The 22,917-nt window shown below is 36.7% G+C and overlaps 1 protein-coding gene across 1 annotated transcript in view; it reads left to right on the top strand.

The window, feature by feature from the left end:
• Positions 1–22,917, top strand: part of dst (dystonin) — a 229,974-nt gene that overhangs the window by 193,477 nt on the left and 13,580 nt on the right. The window contains exons 78-88 of the mRNA XM_073834681.1: positions 1,592–1,762; positions 5,924–6,079; positions 7,797–8,003; positions 8,884–9,003; positions 12,517–12,686; positions 13,744–13,903; positions 16,228–16,422; positions 18,448–18,576; positions 19,854–19,997; positions 21,476–21,664; positions 21,751–21,880. Of these exons, the coding sequence (XP_073690782.1) occupies positions 1,592–1,762; positions 5,924–6,079; positions 7,797–8,003; positions 8,884–9,003; positions 12,517–12,686; positions 13,744–13,903; positions 16,228–16,422; positions 18,448–18,576; positions 19,854–19,997; positions 21,476–21,664; positions 21,751–21,880 (1,771 nt within the window). The remainder of the gene's footprint in view (positions 1–1,591; positions 1,763–5,923; positions 6,080–7,796; positions 8,004–8,883; positions 9,004–12,516; positions 12,687–13,743; positions 13,904–16,227; positions 16,423–18,447; positions 18,577–19,853; positions 19,998–21,475; positions 21,665–21,750; positions 21,881–22,917) is intronic.

The following is a 22,917-nucleotide window of genomic DNA, read 5'->3' as shown; positions in this document are numbered from 1 at the left end:
TGCTTGTAATGATTTTAAAAAGCGCGTAGTGATGGGTGAAACTGAGAAAATGCAAAATGATTTAAAGCACTCCAACCGGATTGCATATCGTCATGATTTGTGAATCATTTGACTTCGATTGGGACTTCAAATCGCAAATCTTTTGAATTACGAAATGATTCAAATAAAATGATTCAAGATACATTATTTGAAGTCTAAAACGATGCTTCGCGAATCATTATTCAGATCGGGACTGAATAATAAAATAATAATAAAAGAGCGTGGAATGCAAATTATTTGATTTAGTTTGGAACTTTGGAGCAGGTTCACAAATATTTAGCTTTAGATTGGAATTTCGGAGCGCAGATCATTTTATTTAGATTGGGACTCCGGTGTGGGTTCATGAATCCATTTGATTAATTCACTACTCTGAATCATTTGTTTCAAAACGGTTCACAGCGGTTTAGCAAATCCTTTTTTCTAATTTTTTTTCTTAAACAGTAGAAAACATCAAGCTTAATGCAGGTGACTAGGGGAAAAAATAACTAATAGTTATCACCTTACTTACTCAGTAGACACTCAATGACAGTAACATTTTTTGTATTACAAGTTTTCTAAAATGTTAGGTTTAAATATGCAAATGAGCCATTATTTAATGAAATATGGGCTAATTTGCATACATTTGTAGTACAAAAATCTAAACACTGGATGAAGTTGGATAAAGTAAAAAATTATTGTTTAATTTTTTGACATACTATAAATGTTTTTACGGAGGGAGTTTTGGGTATCTCATTTTGTCACTCATCTTTGTCACTTTGGGGAATAAAATGTTGTATAACATCAAGCTAATTATATATGAACAAATCCCTCTGTAAAAACCTTCCAGATATAGACAAGAATAAACATGTAAAGTTTGGTGTGTGTAAGTGCTACTGAAGTGGAGATTTATGGCTCAGTGTAGGAGAAAAAACTCATTCTGAGAAAAAGGCCTTAATATATAAATATGCATTGTAATTCAAATCTGTTGACACAAATAGATAAAGTGCTTTAAAAGAAACACGTAACAGTGTCTTTTAGATGTTTTCTTTCCACTAGTCTGAAAAAACACTATGAAAAACCAAAAAGCCCAAAATCTCAAACTTGACAGGTGCGTTAAAAAAAAAACTGTGTTTTTGCCTGCAGTGTCCCCCTTAAGAAAATTATTTGTGGATTTACTAAAGTAAAAGTGTATTATACCTTGTGATACTTTAGTAGTAATACATTGCATGTGCTTCACTTATTTTTGCCATTTTGTTTAATTAGTTTTATTCCTTTTGGATCCTGATAGCCACCGGTGTATAATTTCATTGCATGATTTCTAATTTGATTTTTGCATTCCATAAAGTGGAAAAATGGTCAAGGTTTAGAATGATATTAGGGTGATCATTTTAATTTTTGAACGAACTAGTCCTTTAAATACTAACATGAGGATGATAAAAACAACACTGTTTAGACTTTTTACACGTTGTGATTTCTGCTGATCTGTAAAGAAAATATTTAGACTCCAATAACTCTTTAAATAGTCTACATATGTCAAGTGGTCAGTAAACATGATGTCTCTGTGTGTTTGCAGGAGCTCTGCAGCACACTGGAAACCAAGGAGGAAATATACAAGCAACTTCTTGACCGCGGGCAGCAGATTTTGGCCATGACCCCTGAGGGTCAAGACAGCACCACTGAACTGGACCTGCGCAACCTGCAGGACAAGTGGGAATGTGTTCAGGCCAAAGTGACAGAGAGGAAGGTGAGAGTCTGATTTACTCACTCTGCTTTGTGTTCTTCCTGTCAGTTTGACTCATTCTCATCATCACTGGGCTGTTGTTTTGGATCCCAGAGCTAAAGTCCTGATTATGTTCATGTAGCTGCGATATCAGATCTGTGAGCTGTTGTGCTTTGATGTGGTCAGATGAGTGATTCCTTTTCGCTCGAGCACGAGCCCACGAGTTATAAATCACCACAGAACAGAGCAGACTTGTCTGCGGTTTCTACAAAGTTGCTGAAATGAAATAAACCACCAGTTCAGGCAAAAACAAAACTTCTGTCATCATTTACCCACCGTTATCATCGTTCCAAGTCTATATGTGACCCTGGACCACAAAACCAGTCTTAAGTCGCTGGGGTATATTTGTAGCAATAGCCAAAAATGCATTGCATGGGTCAAAATTTTAGATTTTTCTTTTATGCCAAAAATCATTAGGAAATTAAGTAAAGTTCATGTTCCATGAAGATTTTTTGTAAAATTCCAACTGTAAAAATATCAAAATGTAATTTTTGATTTGTAATATGCATTGTTAAGAACCTAATTTGGACAACACTAAAGGTGATTTTCTCAGTCTTTTTTATTTTTTTGCATCCTCAGATTTCTGATTTCAAATAGATGTATCTCGGCCAAATATTGTCATATCCTAACAAACCATACATCAATAGAAAGCTTATTTATTGAGCTTTCATATGATGTATAAATCTCAGTTTTGTCAAATTTAACCTTATGACTGGTTTTGTGGTCCAGGGTCACATATGGCTTGTTTTTTCTTCTTCTGTGCAACTGAAAAAAGAGAACATTTTAAGGACACGCTTCTCTTTTCCATACAGTAAATGTATATCGTATGAAACTTGTAAAATATTCAAAAACACCATAAAAGCACCTTGAAAAACTAAAGACATGAGTGCTGTATGTATGATGTCCACGTATTCAGAGTTCAAAATTAGCATATTTTCAGTGAAGAATATATCGTGTGATAGTGACAGAGCTGTAAAAAGTACTCAAAGGTTTTACTGAAGTGAAAGTACAGATACTCAATTAAAAGTAAAAGTATGTGGCCAAAAACATACTTGAGTAAAAGTAAAAAAAAAGTACAACTTTAAATTGTACTTCATTTTTCTGACAGACAAACAGAAGTATGGTTAAAGAGAGAGAACAAAACAAAATGCAATGGCGCAGGTCAAACACGTATATCTAGTGCAACAGCAGTGATTAAAACGAAGCACAGCAGAACAACGAAAAACAACAACAGGGGATTAAACACTCTGTCCCTTCCTCCCTCATGCCATCCAATATGACTCATTGATCAGATGAACACAAACTAAAGAGTTTAAGAAAAAATAAATCATCTCTCTTCATATAACGCAAGTGTGTGGGACATCCAAAATTGACACTTCAAAAACTATAGACGGTTTCATCGGGTGCACGCGCCTGGACCTAAATTAACTTCCGGTCTGTGTTTGTTTATCTGTCTGGTTCGTGTCGCGGGCTACAAACGCAGCTAATAATGAGTAATGAAATTGGTCTCAGGTTATTGTGCTGTGGTACGTGTTTGTGGCGACCTGCCACGATATAAAAACCGACTGATTTTCCAATTGGAAATAATAGACTAATTCATTAATCTGTTAATAGACTTCGTTGAATAAACGTAATACACGTTTAAAAATCAAACCCAGGCGTGGGTGTTTTTATATCACTGTATTTCTGAAGAAAGACTGTCTTTAGAAAATGTCATTTTCATTTCATCCTGCATAAGGCAGCGTTTTTAAATTAAGAGCTGCTTTGTCTATAGCCATTACCGGGGAAACCTCGTTTCTCGTGCTTAAAGCACCTCCTACTGGGAAGTAATGAGTTTGCATTTTTAATAAATCAGTCTAATTTACGCAGCCAACATATTTCGCTTGTTATTAAAAAAATAATCTACTCTAGAAGGACTTAGCTGTTGTTATTGATTCTATTTGGATGTATACCGGAAGTTAAGTTTGGGCCACAAAAGCGCTCATGCGCAGTAACGTTTGTTTATGTTGTTGCCGTTGAAACCGTCTATATACAAAGTGAATATGACAGTAACTCATGCAACCTCTGTTAATGAATCAGTAAAACGATACAAGAAGAATACGCATATGTAAGAAGAATACAAATACTAATATTTTAATCTTGACCGTTGTGTTCACTTTTTGATTTCTGAAGTGGTCCTGTCCCCTTGCATTATAAGGACTTAAAATCTTTGCTTGCGTTCATCTGAAGAAAGAAAGTCATGAACATCTGGGACGACATTAGGGTCAGTAAATGATGATTCATTTTTGGGTGGACTATCCCTTTGAAGAGCAAGATGTGATGTAGAGACTAGAAACATATTCCAAACAGAATACAAGAATGTGTTGAATTAATGAGGTCATAGAATCAAAGTGTTTGGAAAGGCCACTTTTTTGTGTTGTCTATTCAGCGTCACTGTCTAAAAGGACAATTAATCTTTTAATTGTTTATTTGGGGCATTTAGAAATTTTTTCTCAGCAAATATTGATAAATAATTATTAGCGACTAGATTAATTGATGAGCAAATCACGTAATTATTAAGATAAAAAAAAAATCATTGACAGTCCTAATTCCTACTCAATTTGTCATAATGGCATATTGTAAATACAACTTATCCACTACCTTTTACTTTGATTTTATTTGTGCTCAATTTGTGCATTCAGCTAATATATGACTTGATGGTGAACTTCTGAAGCTAGACATTTACCCAATGAAAGTCATAACTAAGTAGAAATGCATTGATTCTCACATCAAGCATTCACATTTGAGCTTCCGTTTACCGTATTTAATGTGCATGAGATGAAATAAAAATGTACTGCACTTTTTTAAGATGAAATACAATTGTAAGATGTAAAAAGTACAGTTTTTTCTTCAGAAATGTAATCAAGTAAAAGTACAAGTAGTCAGTTTAAATTGTACTTGAGTAAAGTACAAATCCCCCCAAATAATACTTAAGTACAGTAATCAATTAAAATTACTTTATACTGTAGTATTTTACACCTCTGGATATTGAAGTCATCCATTAATGTTTGCAGCTTTTACAAAAACACCTCCTCACATGTGATGCTAACCAGACATCACATTACATGCGGTGAGTCACATGCTGCTGAATGAGATCACTGAGTGATTATGATCCAGCGGTGCAAGGGAAGTTCCTGTGTCTCATATCCTCCTCTGCCTATCAGTGACATGAGGAAAATGCTCTAAAATAACAAAGACATCATCATTTTTTAACAAATGTCAAGAGGAGTCTTGCCTTGTCTTGTTGCTAACTTGCCGTGATAAACAGCGCTAACAATTGATTTCAAAACATGTTTCCCATTCATTCCTCCACCCCCATCTTCCTTTGTCAAGATAGCTTATTATTTCAGGTAGTCCCAACTTAAACTCCATCGCTTAAAGGAGTAGTTCACTATCAGAAAAAAAAAATTACAGATAATGTACTCACCCACTTGTCATCCGAAATGTTTGTCATTCTTTCTTCAGTCGTAAGGAAATTATGTTTTTTGAGGAAAACATTTTTGAATTTCTCTCCATATAATGGACTTCTATGGTGCCCCCGAGTTTGAACTTCCAAAATGCAGCTTCAAACGGCTCTAAACGATCACAGCCGAGGAAGGAAGGGTCTTATCTAGCAAAACGATCGGTTATTTTCTAAAAAAAAAAAATTACAATTTATATACTTTTTAACCTCAAATGGTCGTCTTGCCTAGCTCTGTGTGTACTCTGTGTGGAGATTAAAAAGTATATAAATTGTAAATGTTTTTAGAAAATAACCGATCGTTTCGCTAGATAAGACCCTTCTTCCTCGTCTGGGATCATTTAGAGCCCTTTAAAATGCATTTTGAAAGTTCAAACTTGGGGGCACCATAGAAGTCCACTATATGGAGAGAAATCCTGAAATGTTTTCCTCAAAGAACATCATTTCTTTACAACTGAAGAAAGAAAGACATGAACATCTTGAATGACAAGGGGGTGAGTACAGTATCTGTAAATGCTATGGAAGTGCTGTTACACTTTTCAGAAAATCAGCCCACAAATGACTTAAAGTTGTCTTTGTACATGAATCTGAGATGAAAGGATGTGTTTGTGTTTGATCGGACATAGGTGAAACTGGAGGAGGCCCTGGCGATGGCCACAGACTTCCATAACTCACTACAGGATTTCATTAACTGGCTGACCCAGGCTGAACAGACCCTCACTATGGTCTCTCCTGCCTCCCTCATCCTGGAGACCATCATGTTCCAGATAGATGAGCATAAGGTCAGTGCTCTTTGACACGATATGCAACATGATATGTAAGTCTAAAAAACCTTCCTGCAGCGTACCATGGCTTATTGTTTTAACTCGGCATGAAATGAAAATTCACTGCCTCTATTTTATATTATTTTATATTATGTTGTTATACATTACTTCTTATAAATACATAAGCATTTGAAATATATTACAGGTGCCATTGAATGGAAAACTGTCTTTGCCTTGGCATAGTTGAATAATAACAGTTCTGTACATGGACATGACATACCCTGAGTCTTAAACACCATCGTTTCCTCCTTCTTTTATAAATCTGATGTTTGCAGAAGACCACTGAAAAAGAGGCCAATTCCAACATAACACAGACTATCATGTTATAGTCTCGCGATCATTAATAGACACGCCCCCAGCATTTGCATAGCGAATCATCAGAAGTTCTGCGAAAATAGCAGATCACGGAAATAAATGTTATGTCCTAGGTTGTGCAGGAGATGTTAAGTGCAGGGATGGGTTGATGTCTGTACTCAGAAAGGCACAGAAAACAAATAAGGCGTTCTAATAAAATAAGGCGAGCCGGGACACAGTTAGCTATTTGATAGCGATAGCCTGTTACATTGCAGTACATAAAATTTCACTTACCACATAAACAGAGTAAGGAGAGATGACTCCGCGGACGATGGCGAATGATTTGCAGATCCTGATCACAGCTGACAAGCATCTAAGCTTGTCAAATGCGCTAAGTACTGCTGCTGTAGTATAACATTACACAGAGCACCTGCGATTGCAAATCTCAAAAGTGTAAGTAAAAAGTTAACATGCATTCAAAACGGCAGTTTCAATGCCCTGCATATTAATAGCAGCTCGAGCTCTGTAAATAAATATATTTTCCTCCATGTGTTTCCTTCCTGATGTGTGAGAGCTAAATGAGCCGCTCTGTGAAACAGCCAATCAGAGCAGAGCTCATCATTATTATTCATGAACCTTCCAAATAAGGCAATAACTGAGCATTTCTTTCGAGGGACAAATCCTAGGGTTGTAAACGGACCTGTAAAACCGTTTCTGGAGAATTTTTGCCCTTACCTAAGCCATATACCTTCTATGTAGATATCAGAGAACAATTGAAAATATTGTATCAATGCATTCTATGGCACCTTTAAATGTTTTAATTTGACAACAGAATGTATACATACTGTTAAATGCCAAACAGTGTACAATACCAACACTGTGTACAAAGTATAGCTTATGTTGTAAAAAAAGGACTTTAAAAGGACCAATATTGTATTGTAACAATAACTTTAATATTAATAAATTTGTTATATTGACACATACTTGTGTAACAGTTTATTTCACAGTGCCCTTTGTTACGCATATTGCATGTTCTTACTACAGTAATAATGGTAAATTATTCATATTTACTCATATAAAGCCTAATCCTAAACCTATAGTAAAATCATGTTAATTAATAATACTTAGTACTTAAATGTAAAGGACTCAGTAAATAAAGTGTTACCAATAATTATTATATTATAAACATAGTTTAATTTTACATTATGTGCTTGTTTTGCTACAGTGTGATCCTAATGTAATAAACTTCTCATACAATAACCTATTACATGACGTGAAAAAAATCATTATTATCTATCGCTACTTGCGTTTCATAAATGAGCCGTATTGTTACAGCTGAAAGAATTTTTTCTTTCTTAAAATGGATCTGCTGGATTTGCAGGTGTTTGTGACTGAGGTAAACTCACATCGGGATCAGATCATCGAGCTGGATAAGACAGGAACACACCTCAAGTACTTCAGTCAGAAACAGGATGTGGTGCTGATCAAGAACCTCCTGCTGAGCGTTCAAGGCCGCTGGGAGAAGGTCGTGCAGCGGTCAGTGGAGAGAGGACGCCTGCTGGACGATGCCAGGAAACGTGCCAAACAGGTGGGAAACCTCCCGTGAGATAAAACTAATTTAAAAGCCATGCTTTTTTAATCACACATCCTTGCTAGATATAGACTGATCAACATAACGAGACTTGTTTTTTACATTCTTGACATTCTGCCAAAGGTCTACAGATAAAAAATACCATTTGTCTAATTCTGGTTCATTTACAGTAATGTTCATGAATGTGCATTGCGCTTGTAAACAAATAAACTTAAACTTGAGTCATTATATAAGAGGATATGAAGATTACTCGTGTGCAGTCCTGGGGCAGCAACACTGTGGGGATTCTTCTTGACCATGAACGAGTCTGCATAAAGGGTACAGGATAAAATAAATGTCGGAAAATACATGGAAATCCCAGTATTTTTCCTGCAAGACAAGACAGTAGATTTGTTACTCCTATGCATAAAGCCAGAGCTTCACAGGAATGGCTTAAAACAACAATGCTGATGTCTTGGAGTAGCCAAGTCAAAGTCCAGATCTCAGTCCAACTGAAAATTTATGACGGGACTTGAAAAAGACTGTCCACTCACAGGCTCCATGCAGCCAGACTGCGCTGGAGCTGCAAAGAAGAATGAGAAACATTGCAGTGGCCAGATGTGCAGAGCCGATAAAGACCTACAGTATCAACACAGACTCCTTTGGAGTCACTTTCAAAGGCACGTCTAATAAATACTATCCTGAGGGACTGAATACGCAAATAATTATTTATTTATAACTGTGATCAATGTAAGAGCACAGTTGTTGGACATGAAAGTGTGAAAAATGGCAAAAGAAATTCTCTGTGGTTCAGTGATTTAACAAGGTTTGGTTCTAATCTAATGGGAAAAGAAAATGCTGTAATATACTGTTTATTACACAATTTTGTCTTCTGCAGTTTCATGAGACCTGGAACAAACTGATGGAGTGGCTGGAGGAGTCGGAGAGAGCGCTGGACTCTGAGCTGGAAATCGCTAATGATCCGGACAAGATCAAGACGCAGTTAACCCAGCACAAGGTGACTGACACCGGTCCATTCCCCTCTGAACACACATTAGCATTTCCACCTGGTGACAGTTGGATAAACACAGCCACTGTGTTAAAACTAGATTAAGCACTGCAAATAATGCTTTTCTTACTTAGATTTTTTGCCTTGTTTCCAGCCAAAATATCTAAAAATTCTTTAATCAAAAAGGATTTTCTAGACGAGTAAAAATTATTGTCTAAGTCAAAATGAAGTGCATTTTTGCTCAAAACAAGCAAAATAATCTGCCAATGGGGTAAGAAAAATAATTTGTTTTCTGTTTGAAATAAGATTATTTTGCACACCCCATTGGCAGATTATTTTGCTCGTTCTAAGCAAAAACTTCATTTTGACTTGTTTTTTCTGAAAACAAGAAAACTATTTTTTACTCGTCTAGAAAATCCTTCTTAATTTAAGAATTTTTAGAAATTTTGGCTGGAAACTAGACAAAAAATCTAAGTAAGAAAAGCATTTTTTGCAGTAAGAACTAGCAGTTAATCCCGGGGTAACAAGTAACAAGCTTACTTTTTATGCAACTAATTAAAGAAAAAAAAACTAGACACTAAAAAAAAAGACTAGTCTGAAGTAGTTTGTACAACTGGCCACTGGTCTTAACATGCATTTTAAATCCCTCTCCTGTGACCACTCGGATTTCATCAACATTGCAAAAAATGCTTTTCTTGCTTAGATTTTTAGTCTTGTTTCCAGACAAAATATCCAAAAATTCTTAAATCAAGAAGGATTTTCTAGACGAGTAAAAATTATTTTCTTGTTTTCAGAAAAAACTATTTTAAATTAAGTGAGTTTTTGCTTAGAACAAGCCAAATAATCTGCCAATGGGGTAAGCAAAAAAATCTTATTTCAAACAGAAAACAAGATTATTTTTTCTTACCCCACCTTGTTTCAAGCCAAAACGCACTTATTTTTGACTTGTTTTTTGACTATTGTTTTTACTCGTCTAGAAAATACTTTTTGATTTGAGAATTTTTTAGATATTTTGCCTGGAAGCAACAAAAATCTAAGTAAGAAAAGCATTTTTTAGATGAGAAAAGACACACTCTATTTTTACTCTTATTTTTACACACTCTACATCACTTTCATGGGAATGAAAATTTAACAAACAAGCTCTTATACACGAGAGGGAATGGAAGCAAATAAAAAGGGGAAGGAGTGCAGCTGTAATTTTCAATTGTAATCCATGTGGACAACAGCAAAGTTTGAATCACTTGTTTTGCTGTGCTTTTTCACAACACATCTCAGAACGATCACATGTTCAGGGAATAGGCTATGTTTCACCATTGTCACATTTTAACTACACAATACACTGAACAATTTACTCGTTTGCACCTACAGTCACGTGAAAAAGTTAGGACATCCTATTGAATTCCATGCTTTTCCGTATCAGGACATCATAAAAAAATGGTCCTTGGCTGATCTTAACATTTGGAAAATAAAACCTCAGATGAACAACAACACATGACAAATTGCGCCATGTCATGATGAATGCCCATTTGTGACAAAGTTAGGACACTCTTACTGTTAACATTGGAATTGAGAAGGTAAATAACAGTCAAGCACTGCTAATCAAATACCTTTGTTTAACTGATCATCAGCAAGTCTGAGCGCCTCTATAAAAGCATAAGCTTCGGCAGTTTGCTTGTCTGGAGCCTTCAGGCGTGTGTTAACACAATGCCAACGACGTAAGAGATCAGCAATTAACTTAGAGAAGCGATTGTTGCTGCCAAAAATCTGAGAAGAAGAATACGGCCATTTCCAAACAATTTGAAATGTATTCACGTATGGAAGACATTTAAAACAGACACCTCTCCTTCCAGGAGTGGAGATCCCAAGATCAGACAGTGTAATGTTCAGAGAAATGGCAGACAACCCAAGAAGTACACCTCATACTCTACAGGCATCAGTTGACATGTTAAATGATAAAGTTCATGACAATACCATTAGACAAATATGGGACAAGTATGGCATGTTTAGAAGGCTTGGCAAAAGAAAGCCTCTTCTATCTAAAAAAACATGGCAGCACAGTTTAGGTCTGCAAAGTTGCATCTGAACTAAACATAAGTCTTCTAGAATAAGGTCCTTTGAACAGACGAGACCAAAGTGGGGATGGTTGGCCTTAATGCACAGCGCCAAGTTTGGTGAAAACCTAAAGAGCATATCAGCACAAACACCTCATACCAAAAGACAAGCATGTTGGAGGTGACTCATTTTGGGCTTGTTTTATAGCCACAGGACCTGGGCACCTCACAGTCATTGAGTCGACCATGAACTCCTGTATATCAAAGTATTCTAGAGTCAAATGTGAGGGAATCTGTCCGACAGCTAAAGTTGGGCCAAAATTGGGTCATGCAACAGGACAATGATCCCAAGCACACCAGAACATCTGCAACAGAATGGCTGAAAAGAAAAGAATCAAGGTGTTGCAATAGCCCAGTCAAAGTCCAGAGCTCATCCTGACTCAAATGCTGTGGTGAGAGCTGTGCATAATCAAATGCCTACAAACCTCAATAAACTGGAGCAACGTTGAAAAGAAGAGTGGTCCAGAATTCATCCAGGACAATGTGAGAAAATGAAACACAGAAAATGAATGCTTCAAGCTAAAATGCTTGCTGCTAAAACTGGATCTACAGGCAATTGACTAATAGGGTGTCCTAACTTTGTCACACATGGTCTTTCCCTCTTGGCTGTATTTTTCTGACACTGTGTGATATGTGATGATGTTTATCTGAGGATTTATTTTCCAAATTTTAAGACCTGCCAAGGACCAGATATTGTTTTTATACAGAAAACCATGGAATTCAATAGGATGTCCTAACTTTTTCACATGACTATATATTTGGCACTAACCAATTGTGATCCGCTTACAAAAAAATTGCAGGTTTAAATGGGGTCATATAGACTTCCTGTTCACACCATTAGCACCTATGTTTTTATCCTCCATCTGTGTATGCGGAACATCTGACGTGCTGCTGAATGGACTGTGCGAATCACAATACCAGGTGTTTTTCACTCACGGCTATTGTGTTTTTCGCTGACTGAGGGTCATAAGAAGTGTCATCCTGTTAAACCCACTTTTTATTTAAGACGTTTAAAGAGGTCATCATTTCAGGCCACACAGTGCCAAGATATAGAAAATGGAAAAAAAGAAACAGACTGAGCATGTTAGATGTGTTTCAATTGCAATTCTTTAAAGCTGAAGTCATGCTCCTCAGTCACAGATGATGTGCACCATCAGTGGTTTTAAAGCAGGATACGAGTGGGCGGCCCTCGGAGCAGAGGATTGTGTGATCATGGTGCTGCTTGTTGGAATGTAATTAACAGCTCAGCAGTGCTTCAGATGTTCTGATGAGTCAGTCACAAATACAAATGGCAGGATTTGATGACATCAGGCTTCCTGTAAGGCCTCACAGGATGGTTTGCGGGACATGTGCCCTTGAGCTACTTTTGAATGACCCTTTGCCTCTGTTTGTCTTGTGTGGGGGATTGTAGGAATTCCAGAAAGCTCTGGGCAGCAAGCATTCGGTGTATGACACCACCAGTCGCACGGGCCGAGCTTTGAAGGACAAGACCTCCTTGCAAGATGACAACCAGAAACTGGACGACATGCTCAGTGAGCTCAGGGACAAATGGGACACAGTCTGCGGGAAATCTGTGGAGAGGTACATGTGCATTTGAGTGAATTTCAGCAAAATATATATTCTTCTCCCCTATTAAATTATCGATTTTTCTTTTATGCCAAAAATCATTAGGGTTTTAATTAAAGATCATGTTTCATTAGGGTATTTTCTAAATTTCCTATCATAAATATATCACAATGTAATTTTTATTAGTAATATGCATTGCTAAGAACTTCATTATTTTCTCAATATTTCGATTTTTTGTACCCTCAGATTCTAAATTTTCAGATAGTTGTATCTTGGCCAAATATTGTCCTATCCCAACAAACCACACATCAATAGAAAGCTTTTTCATTCAGATGATGTATAAATCTCAATTTTGAAAAATTATGACTGGTTTTGTGGTCCAGGGTCACATATAATCATAGCGTTTACCGTCTGTTTGATTACATGTCATTAACTAACTGATTTTTACTGTACATTTCTGCCACATGTGCATCAATTTGACATAGTCACTACTAATAAGCTACTAGTAAATATATTGTAGAAATTTCGTGTAAAGCTGCTCTGCAGCAATTTGTCTTGTAAAAAGCGATATACAAATAATCTTGATTTGAAAAATAAATGTGTATATTTTGCATAAACAAAATCAAGCCAGTTTCAGGCTATTGGAATTAGGAGTATTCTAAAATTGAGAATTTATGCACATTTGCATGAGCATGAGCATAAGAGATTTCTTAAAGAACTTACTTGATCCCATCCCAAGCTTTTGAATGGCATCCAAAAAGTATGAATAATTCTAAAAAAAGGGTTAACATTAGCTAATAAAAAAGCTGTTCATTGTTTGTTCATGTTAGCTTAGATTTCAATGATGTATCAGTAAATGTTGAAATGAAATAGATGAATCAAAATTAATTAACATGCTTTAATAGTATTTTTAATTGTTGATGTTAACTAATGTAATTAACTAATGCTAACAAATAAAAACCTTATTGTAAATTGTTACCCATTTTTCTCTATGCATTTAAATGAACTTAATCCTAATATATTAATGTTCAGTAAATAAAAGTATCTGTAATTTGTTTGTTTTTTTCTACAGGCAAAATAAGCTGGAGGAGGCTCTGCTGTTCTCAGGACAGTTCACAGACGCACTGCAGGCTCTCATTGACTGGCTCTATAAAGTGGAACCACAGCTAGCTGAAGATCAGCCCGTGCATGGAGACATAGACCTCGTCCTAAACCTCATCGACAGCCATAAGGTACCCATATGAGTTTGACGGATTTACACAACCTGCTTCTTCATTACTGAACTAGAACATGTTATAATCGAATTAATCAATCAATAAATACAATCAATAGTAAAGATATGACTACCACAATATATTATATGATTGTTTTGGCACAGTCCTAGATATTTATTCCTCTCATCATTTTTTGTCCATCCATTGAAATTCTAAAGGACGATGTAAAAAAATGCAAATAAATCAAACAGTGTAATCCATGTCTTCTAAAGAGACATGATTAGCTTTACATGATGAATTTAATTTAGGCTTTTATTTATATATGCACCAACACAGAGCACATCAAATATACTGCCAGAACAACAATAATGTATAGTGATGAACTGTACCCTAGGATATACCTTTACACAAACAGTTGTACATGATGGGATGTCCAGTCTGACCTATGCCATGTTCTAATCGCTGCTGTCTGCGTGTACATTATTTAAGCCTTGAGTGGCTTTCGGAAAATATCCGTCCCTGTGTTTTTAACTGGTTTTGGTTTTGTTCCTGGGGTTTATGGCAGGAATAAAACATAATTATACTGTAGTATCATCAGAGGGAGTGTAATATGACAGAACCCACTGGTTTCAATTAGAGTTGACAAGAGCTCTGGCGAGCCCAAACTCAAACACATTGCTGGAGTAGACATCAGAACACACTTGAGCCGATGAGCTTTACTGATGACTTCATTCATGTTCAGAACTGAGAAAATGGTCACCAGCGGTCTTCGGACTATGTTTGGTGTTGTTTACGAATGATCTCTACGGATGCAGTCTAGAACTGGGCGATCTAACTTAAAGAAATTCCAGCTTTTTGACAATATTCTATAAATATCTCAACATTTATGTAGTTGCAAGACAAGGAATGAACGCCTAATGTGATTCATATTTCATACACCACATCATCAGAGTAACAGAGCCAACATAATCTTTCGTTTTTTTTTGTTTTGTTTTTTTTTTCGTAAAGATCAATGCTGATGGAAAGTCATAGGCTTCATAATTAAAACCTGGTGATGACATGACAGCTGTTATGTGCAAATGTCATAAAGCCTGGCTGTTAATAAGGAGCGTGATTGATCGCAGTGGACAAGTGCCGTTTAATCGGTCCCTAATGTGATGACATCAGAGCTGGACATGGGCTCTGGCTTGTGCAACCCAAATTCTGCACAGAATTCTAATCTAATTACAAATTGACTATTTAACCCAACATTTATCCACGCCATATACGCTGTAAAAGTTGACTTCACTTCAAAAGTTAGGAAACCAATTGCACTAAAAAAAACAAAGTAAAGTGAAATAGGAATAGTATGCCGTACTGACAAATGTTTAGTTAGTATAGTTTACTTACACAAGAGTTCTAGTAACTAAAAAAGAACTGTAGGGGGTACTTGATTCTTTACTTTAGGTTTACTCTTGACTTAGTATTGCTACTCCCTGACTCCCAGAGTGCATTGCAGCATACATAAATTATGCAATTGCTTTGTATTAGTGTTGTTGTTTTTATTTGCCGATTTCCTTTGCTGTCTTGTGTCAGTAGCAGCACAACAAAAAGATAAAATAAAATGGTTATTGTTACAATTAATAAAAATAAACTAAATTGAATTATTAGCATTGTTGTGATTCGCCTGCTGATGTTAAAGTCTGTGTGTGACTCGAGCATATTACAGCAAATATTACAAATATTTTTTTTAAATCAACATCAGTTTATGAAGTCAGCTTATGTGATGTTCTCTCAAATATTTCAGTTGTATTGAAAGTTCAACATTCAAGATGACTTTGGGAAACTAGTGAAAGAAAGATAACTGCAGACCAGGAGGAAATGAGTTAAGAATTAAGAATTGCCCCACCTTCTTTTCTTCTTCTTCTTCTGTTGTTATTTTGCACATTAGCAACATATTAGTGCACTGCTGCCTCTCACTGGTTTATTAATGTTGTTGGTTCCTTTGTGGCTACTTGATTATTTTAAGTAAGTGTTACTCGAAGCAGTAAGTAAATTGTTTTACTTGCCTTAAAAGTAGCTGTAACTTAATACAACCTAGTAAGTATAGCAAGTAAAGCTACTAACTATATCTAAGTAAGGTAAACTTTGGATTTTACAGTGTATGTTTCAGGATTATTAGAGTTTCACGTTAACATGAGAAGTTCTATTTGCTTAATGCATATGATGATTCCAAATAGCTCATTTATGAGGTTCTGTTTCAGTTAGAAATATGCTGTCTTCGAAAGTATCTGCCTATGTAGGCTGCTTAAAGTCTGGTTGAATGTTTTCATCAAGGGTGTATTTCTCCATGTGTACTGCAGGTGTTCCAGAAAGAGTTGGGCAAAAGGACTGGCAGTGTGCAGGCTTTGAAGCGCTCGGCCCGTGAGCTTATTGATAACAGCCACGATGACTCGTCCTGGGTCAAAGTTCAGATGCAAGAGCTGAGCGTGCGCTGGGATACGGTGTGTAGCCTCTCTGTGTCCAAACAGACACGGCTCGAGCAGGCACTGAGTCAGGTAAGACATGCCGTCTGTCAGCATCATATGAAAACATCATTTAGTTTTTCCTAACAAACAAAAAAACGTGGGTGTAAATTGTAAGGATGCACCAAATGTTTGGCAACCGAAATAAGCGAAAACGCAGAATAAATTATACTGAACAATGACGTGATGCGATCAAATAGAGGCGCGCATGTCGGCAGTGTGAAAGCATTTAAAACTGTCAGAGGAAGACACAAAAATTATTCCAAGCACCGACAGCGAGAGACTGTTTAGTACTGCATCGCATGTCTTCCATGAGAAGAGAAAGGGCTGGTTGTTGCTGGTTACAGTATGATGACTGAAATCACCAAATGGCCTTAAACCATTAGTAAATAAACTACAGAACGTTATGTTGTCTAATACACGCACCAATTGTATTTATTCTGACAGCGCTGCATGAGCTCCTTAGCCAGGGTTCAAAGTCCAAAGCGCGAGGAAAAGCTATGTGATGAGAATCAATCATAAATCTGTTGCTGTCAGCAAAAAGTAGTACTGAGGTCTTCTTGTGGGTTTCCACCAAAATAAAAGTCAACATTCATAAATGTTAGCATTGTAATTTTACTGTTGTTCTGTAAAATAAAATAAAAAAGTTAGACAAATATAAGGATAACAATCATTACAACAGCTCTATTAATACATTTATTCTAACATTCTCCTTTGCTCAGCAAGGCTGCATTTATTTGTACATTCAAAACACATGCCTGATTCAAGAAGGGAGTCTTAAAAATGGCCAAAGAATATTATTTTACTAACTTATTAATTTTAAGTTAAAGCAACACCAAGTAACTTTTTCCCTCTACAGGTTGGAAGCGGAATTGTCAACACCAAAGAGGTTTTTTTACCTTAAAATAATGTTTCCGAACTTGTGTCAGTGGTTCATCAACTTATAACAGGGCGAAACGGCACTTTCGTATTCGCTTTGCGACCCTCTATCGGCCATAACAGCACTATGTAAGTTTGGGTCGTCGGGTCGCGGTTTTGTAGTTCAAATGAGACTACAATTGCAACTTGCTTTACGGCAGGCTTCAAAAAAGGTTTGTCATACTTTCATAAAGTCATACAACATACTCTACCTTGTCACTGGACATCGTTATTTCCAAAGCCGGACCTGGATAGCCTCCAAACAAATAACGTGCATGTGACGCGACGGTAGGCTAAATTATTTACGACAGCGGTAATGGACAATTCCGCTTCCAACCTGTAGAGGGAGCACTGAGGGAAAAGTTCCTTGGTGTTGCTTTAAATTGTGCTTTGTTGGTAGACTATAATGTATATTAGAATGTTAAAAATGTTCAGTGTTAAGTAAATATTTTTTTAATTTTTTTTTTTTTTTTTTTTTTTTTGAAAAGCAAGACAAAACTGTAAAAAGTACATTTTGGCTATTTAATTTATGCAGTGGTGAACAAAAATGAGCAAAATACATGGGGGAAAAAACACGAAAAACCATGTTCGATAATTGGCCTTCGGCCCAGTGTTTAATTTTGTTCGGTTTTGGCCAAGAATTTTCATTTCGGTGCATCCCTAGTAAACTGCCACCTTTACGATTGGCTGAACTTGCAAGTAAAAAGTAGTAACAAAACTAACTTAAAAGTGGCAGAATTGCTGTCAGATTTAATAGAGTTTGTGGTGCTTCAGCCTTAAATAACCAGTCCACACTAAATGTGACACACTAACTGTTAGGGCTAATGCTGGGTTTCTTCTGAAGGAAATGCAGAGTGACATGGTTCACCACAAACTCGTACTCCTGTTACTAGTTCTACTGGAGTTCAGGAATAGCATTCATTCTAGTTCATTACTTCACTGTGACTGGATGACTGAAATCACAACCACAAGGATTTCTTTTTTGCAAATTGATTATTAATGGACTGTCAAGGACTTCTTTGTTTATGAAAGTAACAGTATGTTTCATAGTGCAATGAACTTGAACAGTGAAAAAAATGGCACCTATAAATTGCTCTTTGTGAATGCACATTTTTAACACATTTGCGCACTGTTTCTCAGGCTGAGGAGTTCCACTCCACGGTTCATATCTTACTGGAGTGGCTTGCAGAGGCTGAACAGAGCCTTCGCTTCCACGGTGCCCTCCCGGATGAAGAAGAAGCTCTCCGCGCTCTCATTGAACAGCACAAGGCAAGTTTCCCAAAACAATGACAAAGAATCTACATGAGACAAATTAATCAGTGTGAAGTTTACCTTGTAAAACCTTTCAGTGACAACAGCATATCAGTATTTACTGGCAACAATGATGGGCCACAGTAAACAAAAAATGAAATCGTATCTGTTCTACATTACAGCATTGAGTTTAAATGCAAGTGTGTGCCAGTGGAATCGTAATCTTTCCAAGACAGTGTTTTCCACAACTCTGACATTCTTTTTTTATTAGCTCCACTCATAATGTGAGGTAGTGATCCGTAGCCAGGTCTCTCTCCATCTCCAACAGAGTAACAAAAGCCATACATGGCTTCAAATCTTTATTAACTACTGCTTGCCAGGAAAGAGTTCAATCCATATTTCTACCCATATAGTCGACTCTCATATTCAATATCCAAAATAGTTTGTTCCTTGAGACATTATTCATATCCACAATTAGAGGAAGCAAGCATTCTAGGAGATGACGGGGTTTCTTCTTATATAAAAATGCCAGTTACTAATGATAGATAGCAATACATAATCTCTACATACTGAGAAGAGGATGCCATCGATGGCATACATTTTTTTACTTTAAAATATCAAGGAAAAAGTATTGATACTGCAAAGTGGTTACTAAATACATTTTTTTTTTATTCAGAGATAGTATGTTAAAAGCACATTTTAGTTCTTATTCTTTGTGTCCCAAAATAGCACATTTGAGTACACACTTATGCCGCGTTCCAGGCAACCCGTAACCCGTGTTTTTCCAACCTTCTACCAGTGAAAGTGCACTGGAACGGCAGTCAAACCCGTGACTTCCCACTCGTGAACTTGTGCTAGATCGATGTACTCCCAGTTACGAGTTCTGACGTAACATAGCCTGCGAAACAACAATGTCAGCCCTAATGGGTGCGGTGTTTATGCAAGTAGTACACGGTGGAAAAATAGAGCTTAGGACAATATAACGTTGCAATCAAATTAATAATAATATAAAAATAATAATAATTCATAAATGTGCCCAGGCATTTTGGCTTGACTTGCCAGGAACGCTGCAAAGTCGTGAGTCGTGGTTTGAAGTGGTGATTTACCAGTTAAAAAACCTGCCTGGAACGCAGCATTAGATGTACTGACAAATAATTTTTAGTATATTAAGTACAGAATTAGTGTGTGAAAATAGAGCACTTTAAGTACATTATGGAAGTGCACTTGTTTTTCACTTGGGTACTCTTTGTGTAACCACAGCCATTTGCTAATGAAAGAACTGTTGATACATGCAGGAGTTCATGAAGAATCTGGAGGAGAAAAGACTGGCCCTGAATAAAGCCACGAGCATGGGAGAGGCCATCCTGTCCATCTGCCACCCAGACTCCATCACCACCATCAAACACTGGAATACCATCATTAAAGCACGCTTTGAGGAGGTTTGTCTATTTCTACAAAGGTTTCTCTAAGCTGACTTTCTCAGACCACATTGTTAAAACTGCGGTCCTGCAGATTTGCTTTATTCAGCATCAGGAAATCAGGCCCTTTCTTTCAGAACATGCTTCACAACTCATCGTTCAAGCTCTTGTTCTGGCCAGGCTGGACTATTGCAATGCTCTTTTGGCAGGTCTTCCAGCCAGTTCTATCAAACCTTTACAATTAATCCAGAATGTGGCTGCAAGATTAATTTTTAATGAGCTGAAAAGAACGCACATTACACCTATCTTCATCAATTTGCACTGGCTACCAATAGCTGCTCGCATAAAATTCAAGGTATTAATGTTTGCCTACAAAACCACCACTGGCTCTGGCTTCAGACTTATGTGCCCTCTAGAAGCTTAATTTCTGCAAATGAACGGTGCATTATTGTGCCATCCCAAGGAGACACAAAATCTCTTTCATGGACTTTTACCTTAAATGTTCCCTCCTGGTGGAATGACCTGCCCAACTCAATCCGAGCAGTCTTTAGCCATCTTCAAGAATCGGCTAAAAACACATCTCTTCCATCTTTATTTGACCCTCTAACTCTAGCACTCTCTATTCTATTTCTATTCTTAAAAAAAACTTTCTCTATTCTTTTTATATCTTCTATCTTTTCTAAATTTTTTCTTTTTATTTATTATACAATTAACAAAAAAAACACTAGCTTGCTCTATTCTTTTTCTATTCTATCCATTTTCTTTTTATTTACTATATAATTTAAAAAACCTTGCTACATATACTGCATTAAGCTAATCTGAGACTTGTCATAGCACTTACATAACATTGCTCTTTTGTTGATTTTGATTGCTTCCATTGTCCTCATTTGTAAGTCGCTTTGGATAAAAGCATATGCTAAATGACTAAATGTAAATGTAAATCAAGTGCATGTGATGAGAAGCACATACAGTTTAGCCATCATATGTATATTTGATTAAAAGTAGATTAAAAGAAGATTATTAAAACTAGAGCATTCAAATCCCACTCACCTGGTGAGAAAGAGATCATCTGAGGAACATGTAAAATCTCCAAACACATTTATTCACATAGATTTTACCACAATAATTAAAAGAATGAGGAGAAAAAAATACAGAAAAAACATGTATCTGCCTCAAACAACACTCTTGAGTGTCTTTGAGAAACTCTCATCTGGAACAGCAAATCCAGAAACTAGTTCTTCCTCAAAAGTGTTTGTTGTATTAACTTTACACAAACAGTTCCAGGTGGACTTATAAAACTATGTTTTTCTGTTATTTCCGAAAGTTGTGTGAAGGCAGCCAATCAGATCTTGCCAGATTAAGAAAGTATTTTCTTGTTTTGTGTGCTACTTCAAATATCTGGGCTGGTAACCAATAGGTTGTTGGTCAGATTCCACAATGGGTGATCCATAACTGTTAACACTGTGAACGGTATGATCAGATTTGTGTGTCTATTTCAGGTAACAGCCTGGGCCCGACAGCACCAGCAGAGGCTCTCCAGTGCTCTGGACGAACTGCTGGCCACTCAAGAACTTCTGGAGAACCTGCTGAGCTGGCTTCAGTGGGCTGAAACCACACTCGGCGAGAAAGACAAGGAACCTCTTCCTCAAGAGTTAGAGGAAGTCAAAACGCTCATCGCTGAGCACCAGGTACCATCAGGAGCTTCAACATCATTAGTCAATGGTTTAGTAGTAAGCATTGTAGAAACAAGCTGTGTGTCTATGTTGTGTACCAGACATTCATGGAAGAGATGACCAGAAAACAACCAGACGTGGACAAAATCACCAAAACGCATAAGAGAAAAGCTACAGCGGATCCCCCGGTTCAATCTCAAATACCTGTTCTAGAGAAAGGACGGACAGCCAGTAAGTACCATCATCTGCAATAATAGCATCTGTTAAATGAATAAATGTAAATGTGTGCCCTTGAGCTAGACACAAAATGAGTAATTAATTAGGGATGCACTGAATGTTCGGCAACCGAATAAGCGGAAAAAGGCAGAATAAATTATACCGAACAATGACGTGATCAAATAGAGGCGCGCACTAATGCAGCAAACATTGTCGGTAGTGTGGAATCATTTAAAACTGTCAGAGAAAGACGCAAAAATCATTACAAGCACAGACAGCGAGAGACTGTTTAGTACCGCATCGCATGTCTTCCATGAGAAGAGAAAGGGCTGGTTGTTGCTGGTTACTGTATGATGACTGACATCGCAAAATTGCCTTAAACCATTAGTAAATAAACTACAGAACGTTATGTTGCTTAATACACGCACCAATTGTATTTATTCTGACAGCGCTGCACAAGCTCCTTAGCCAGGGTTCAAAGTCCAAAGCGCGAGGAAAATCTGCGTGATGAGAATCATTCATAAATCTGCTGCTGTCAGCAAAAAGTAGTACTAAGGTCTTCTTGCGGGTTTCCGCCAAAATAAAAGTCAGCATACATAAATGTTAGCATTGTAATTTTACTGTTGTTCTGTAAAATAAAATAAAAAAGTAAGACAAAAATAATGATAACCAATCATTACGACAGCTCTATTAATACATGTATTATAAGCAAGGCTGCATTTATTTGTACATTAAAAAACACATGCCTGATTCAAGAAGGGCCAAAGAATATTATTTTGCTAACTTATTAATTTTAAGTTAAATTGTGCTTTGTTGGTAGGCTTTAATGTCTATTATTATATGTTTAGTGTTAGTTAAATATTTTTAAATTGTTGTTTTGTAATTGATTTTTTTTTTTTTTTAAAGCAAGACAAAACTGTAAACAGCACATTTTGGCTATTTAATTTATGCAGTGGTTTAAAAAATTGGCAAAATACATGAGGGAAAACCATGTTCGGTAATCGGCCTTCGGCCCAGCGTTTAATTTTGTTTGGCTTCGGCCAAAAAGTTTC

This window comes from Garra rufa, chromosome 2 (genome assembly GCF_049309525.1).
Source record: "Garra rufa chromosome 2, GarRuf1.0, whole genome shotgun sequence".
NCBI classification, from domain to species: domain Eukaryota; kingdom Metazoa; phylum Chordata; class Actinopteri; order Cypriniformes; family Cyprinidae; genus Garra; species Garra rufa.
This window is presented reverse-complemented; position numbering and strand designations above follow the sequence as displayed.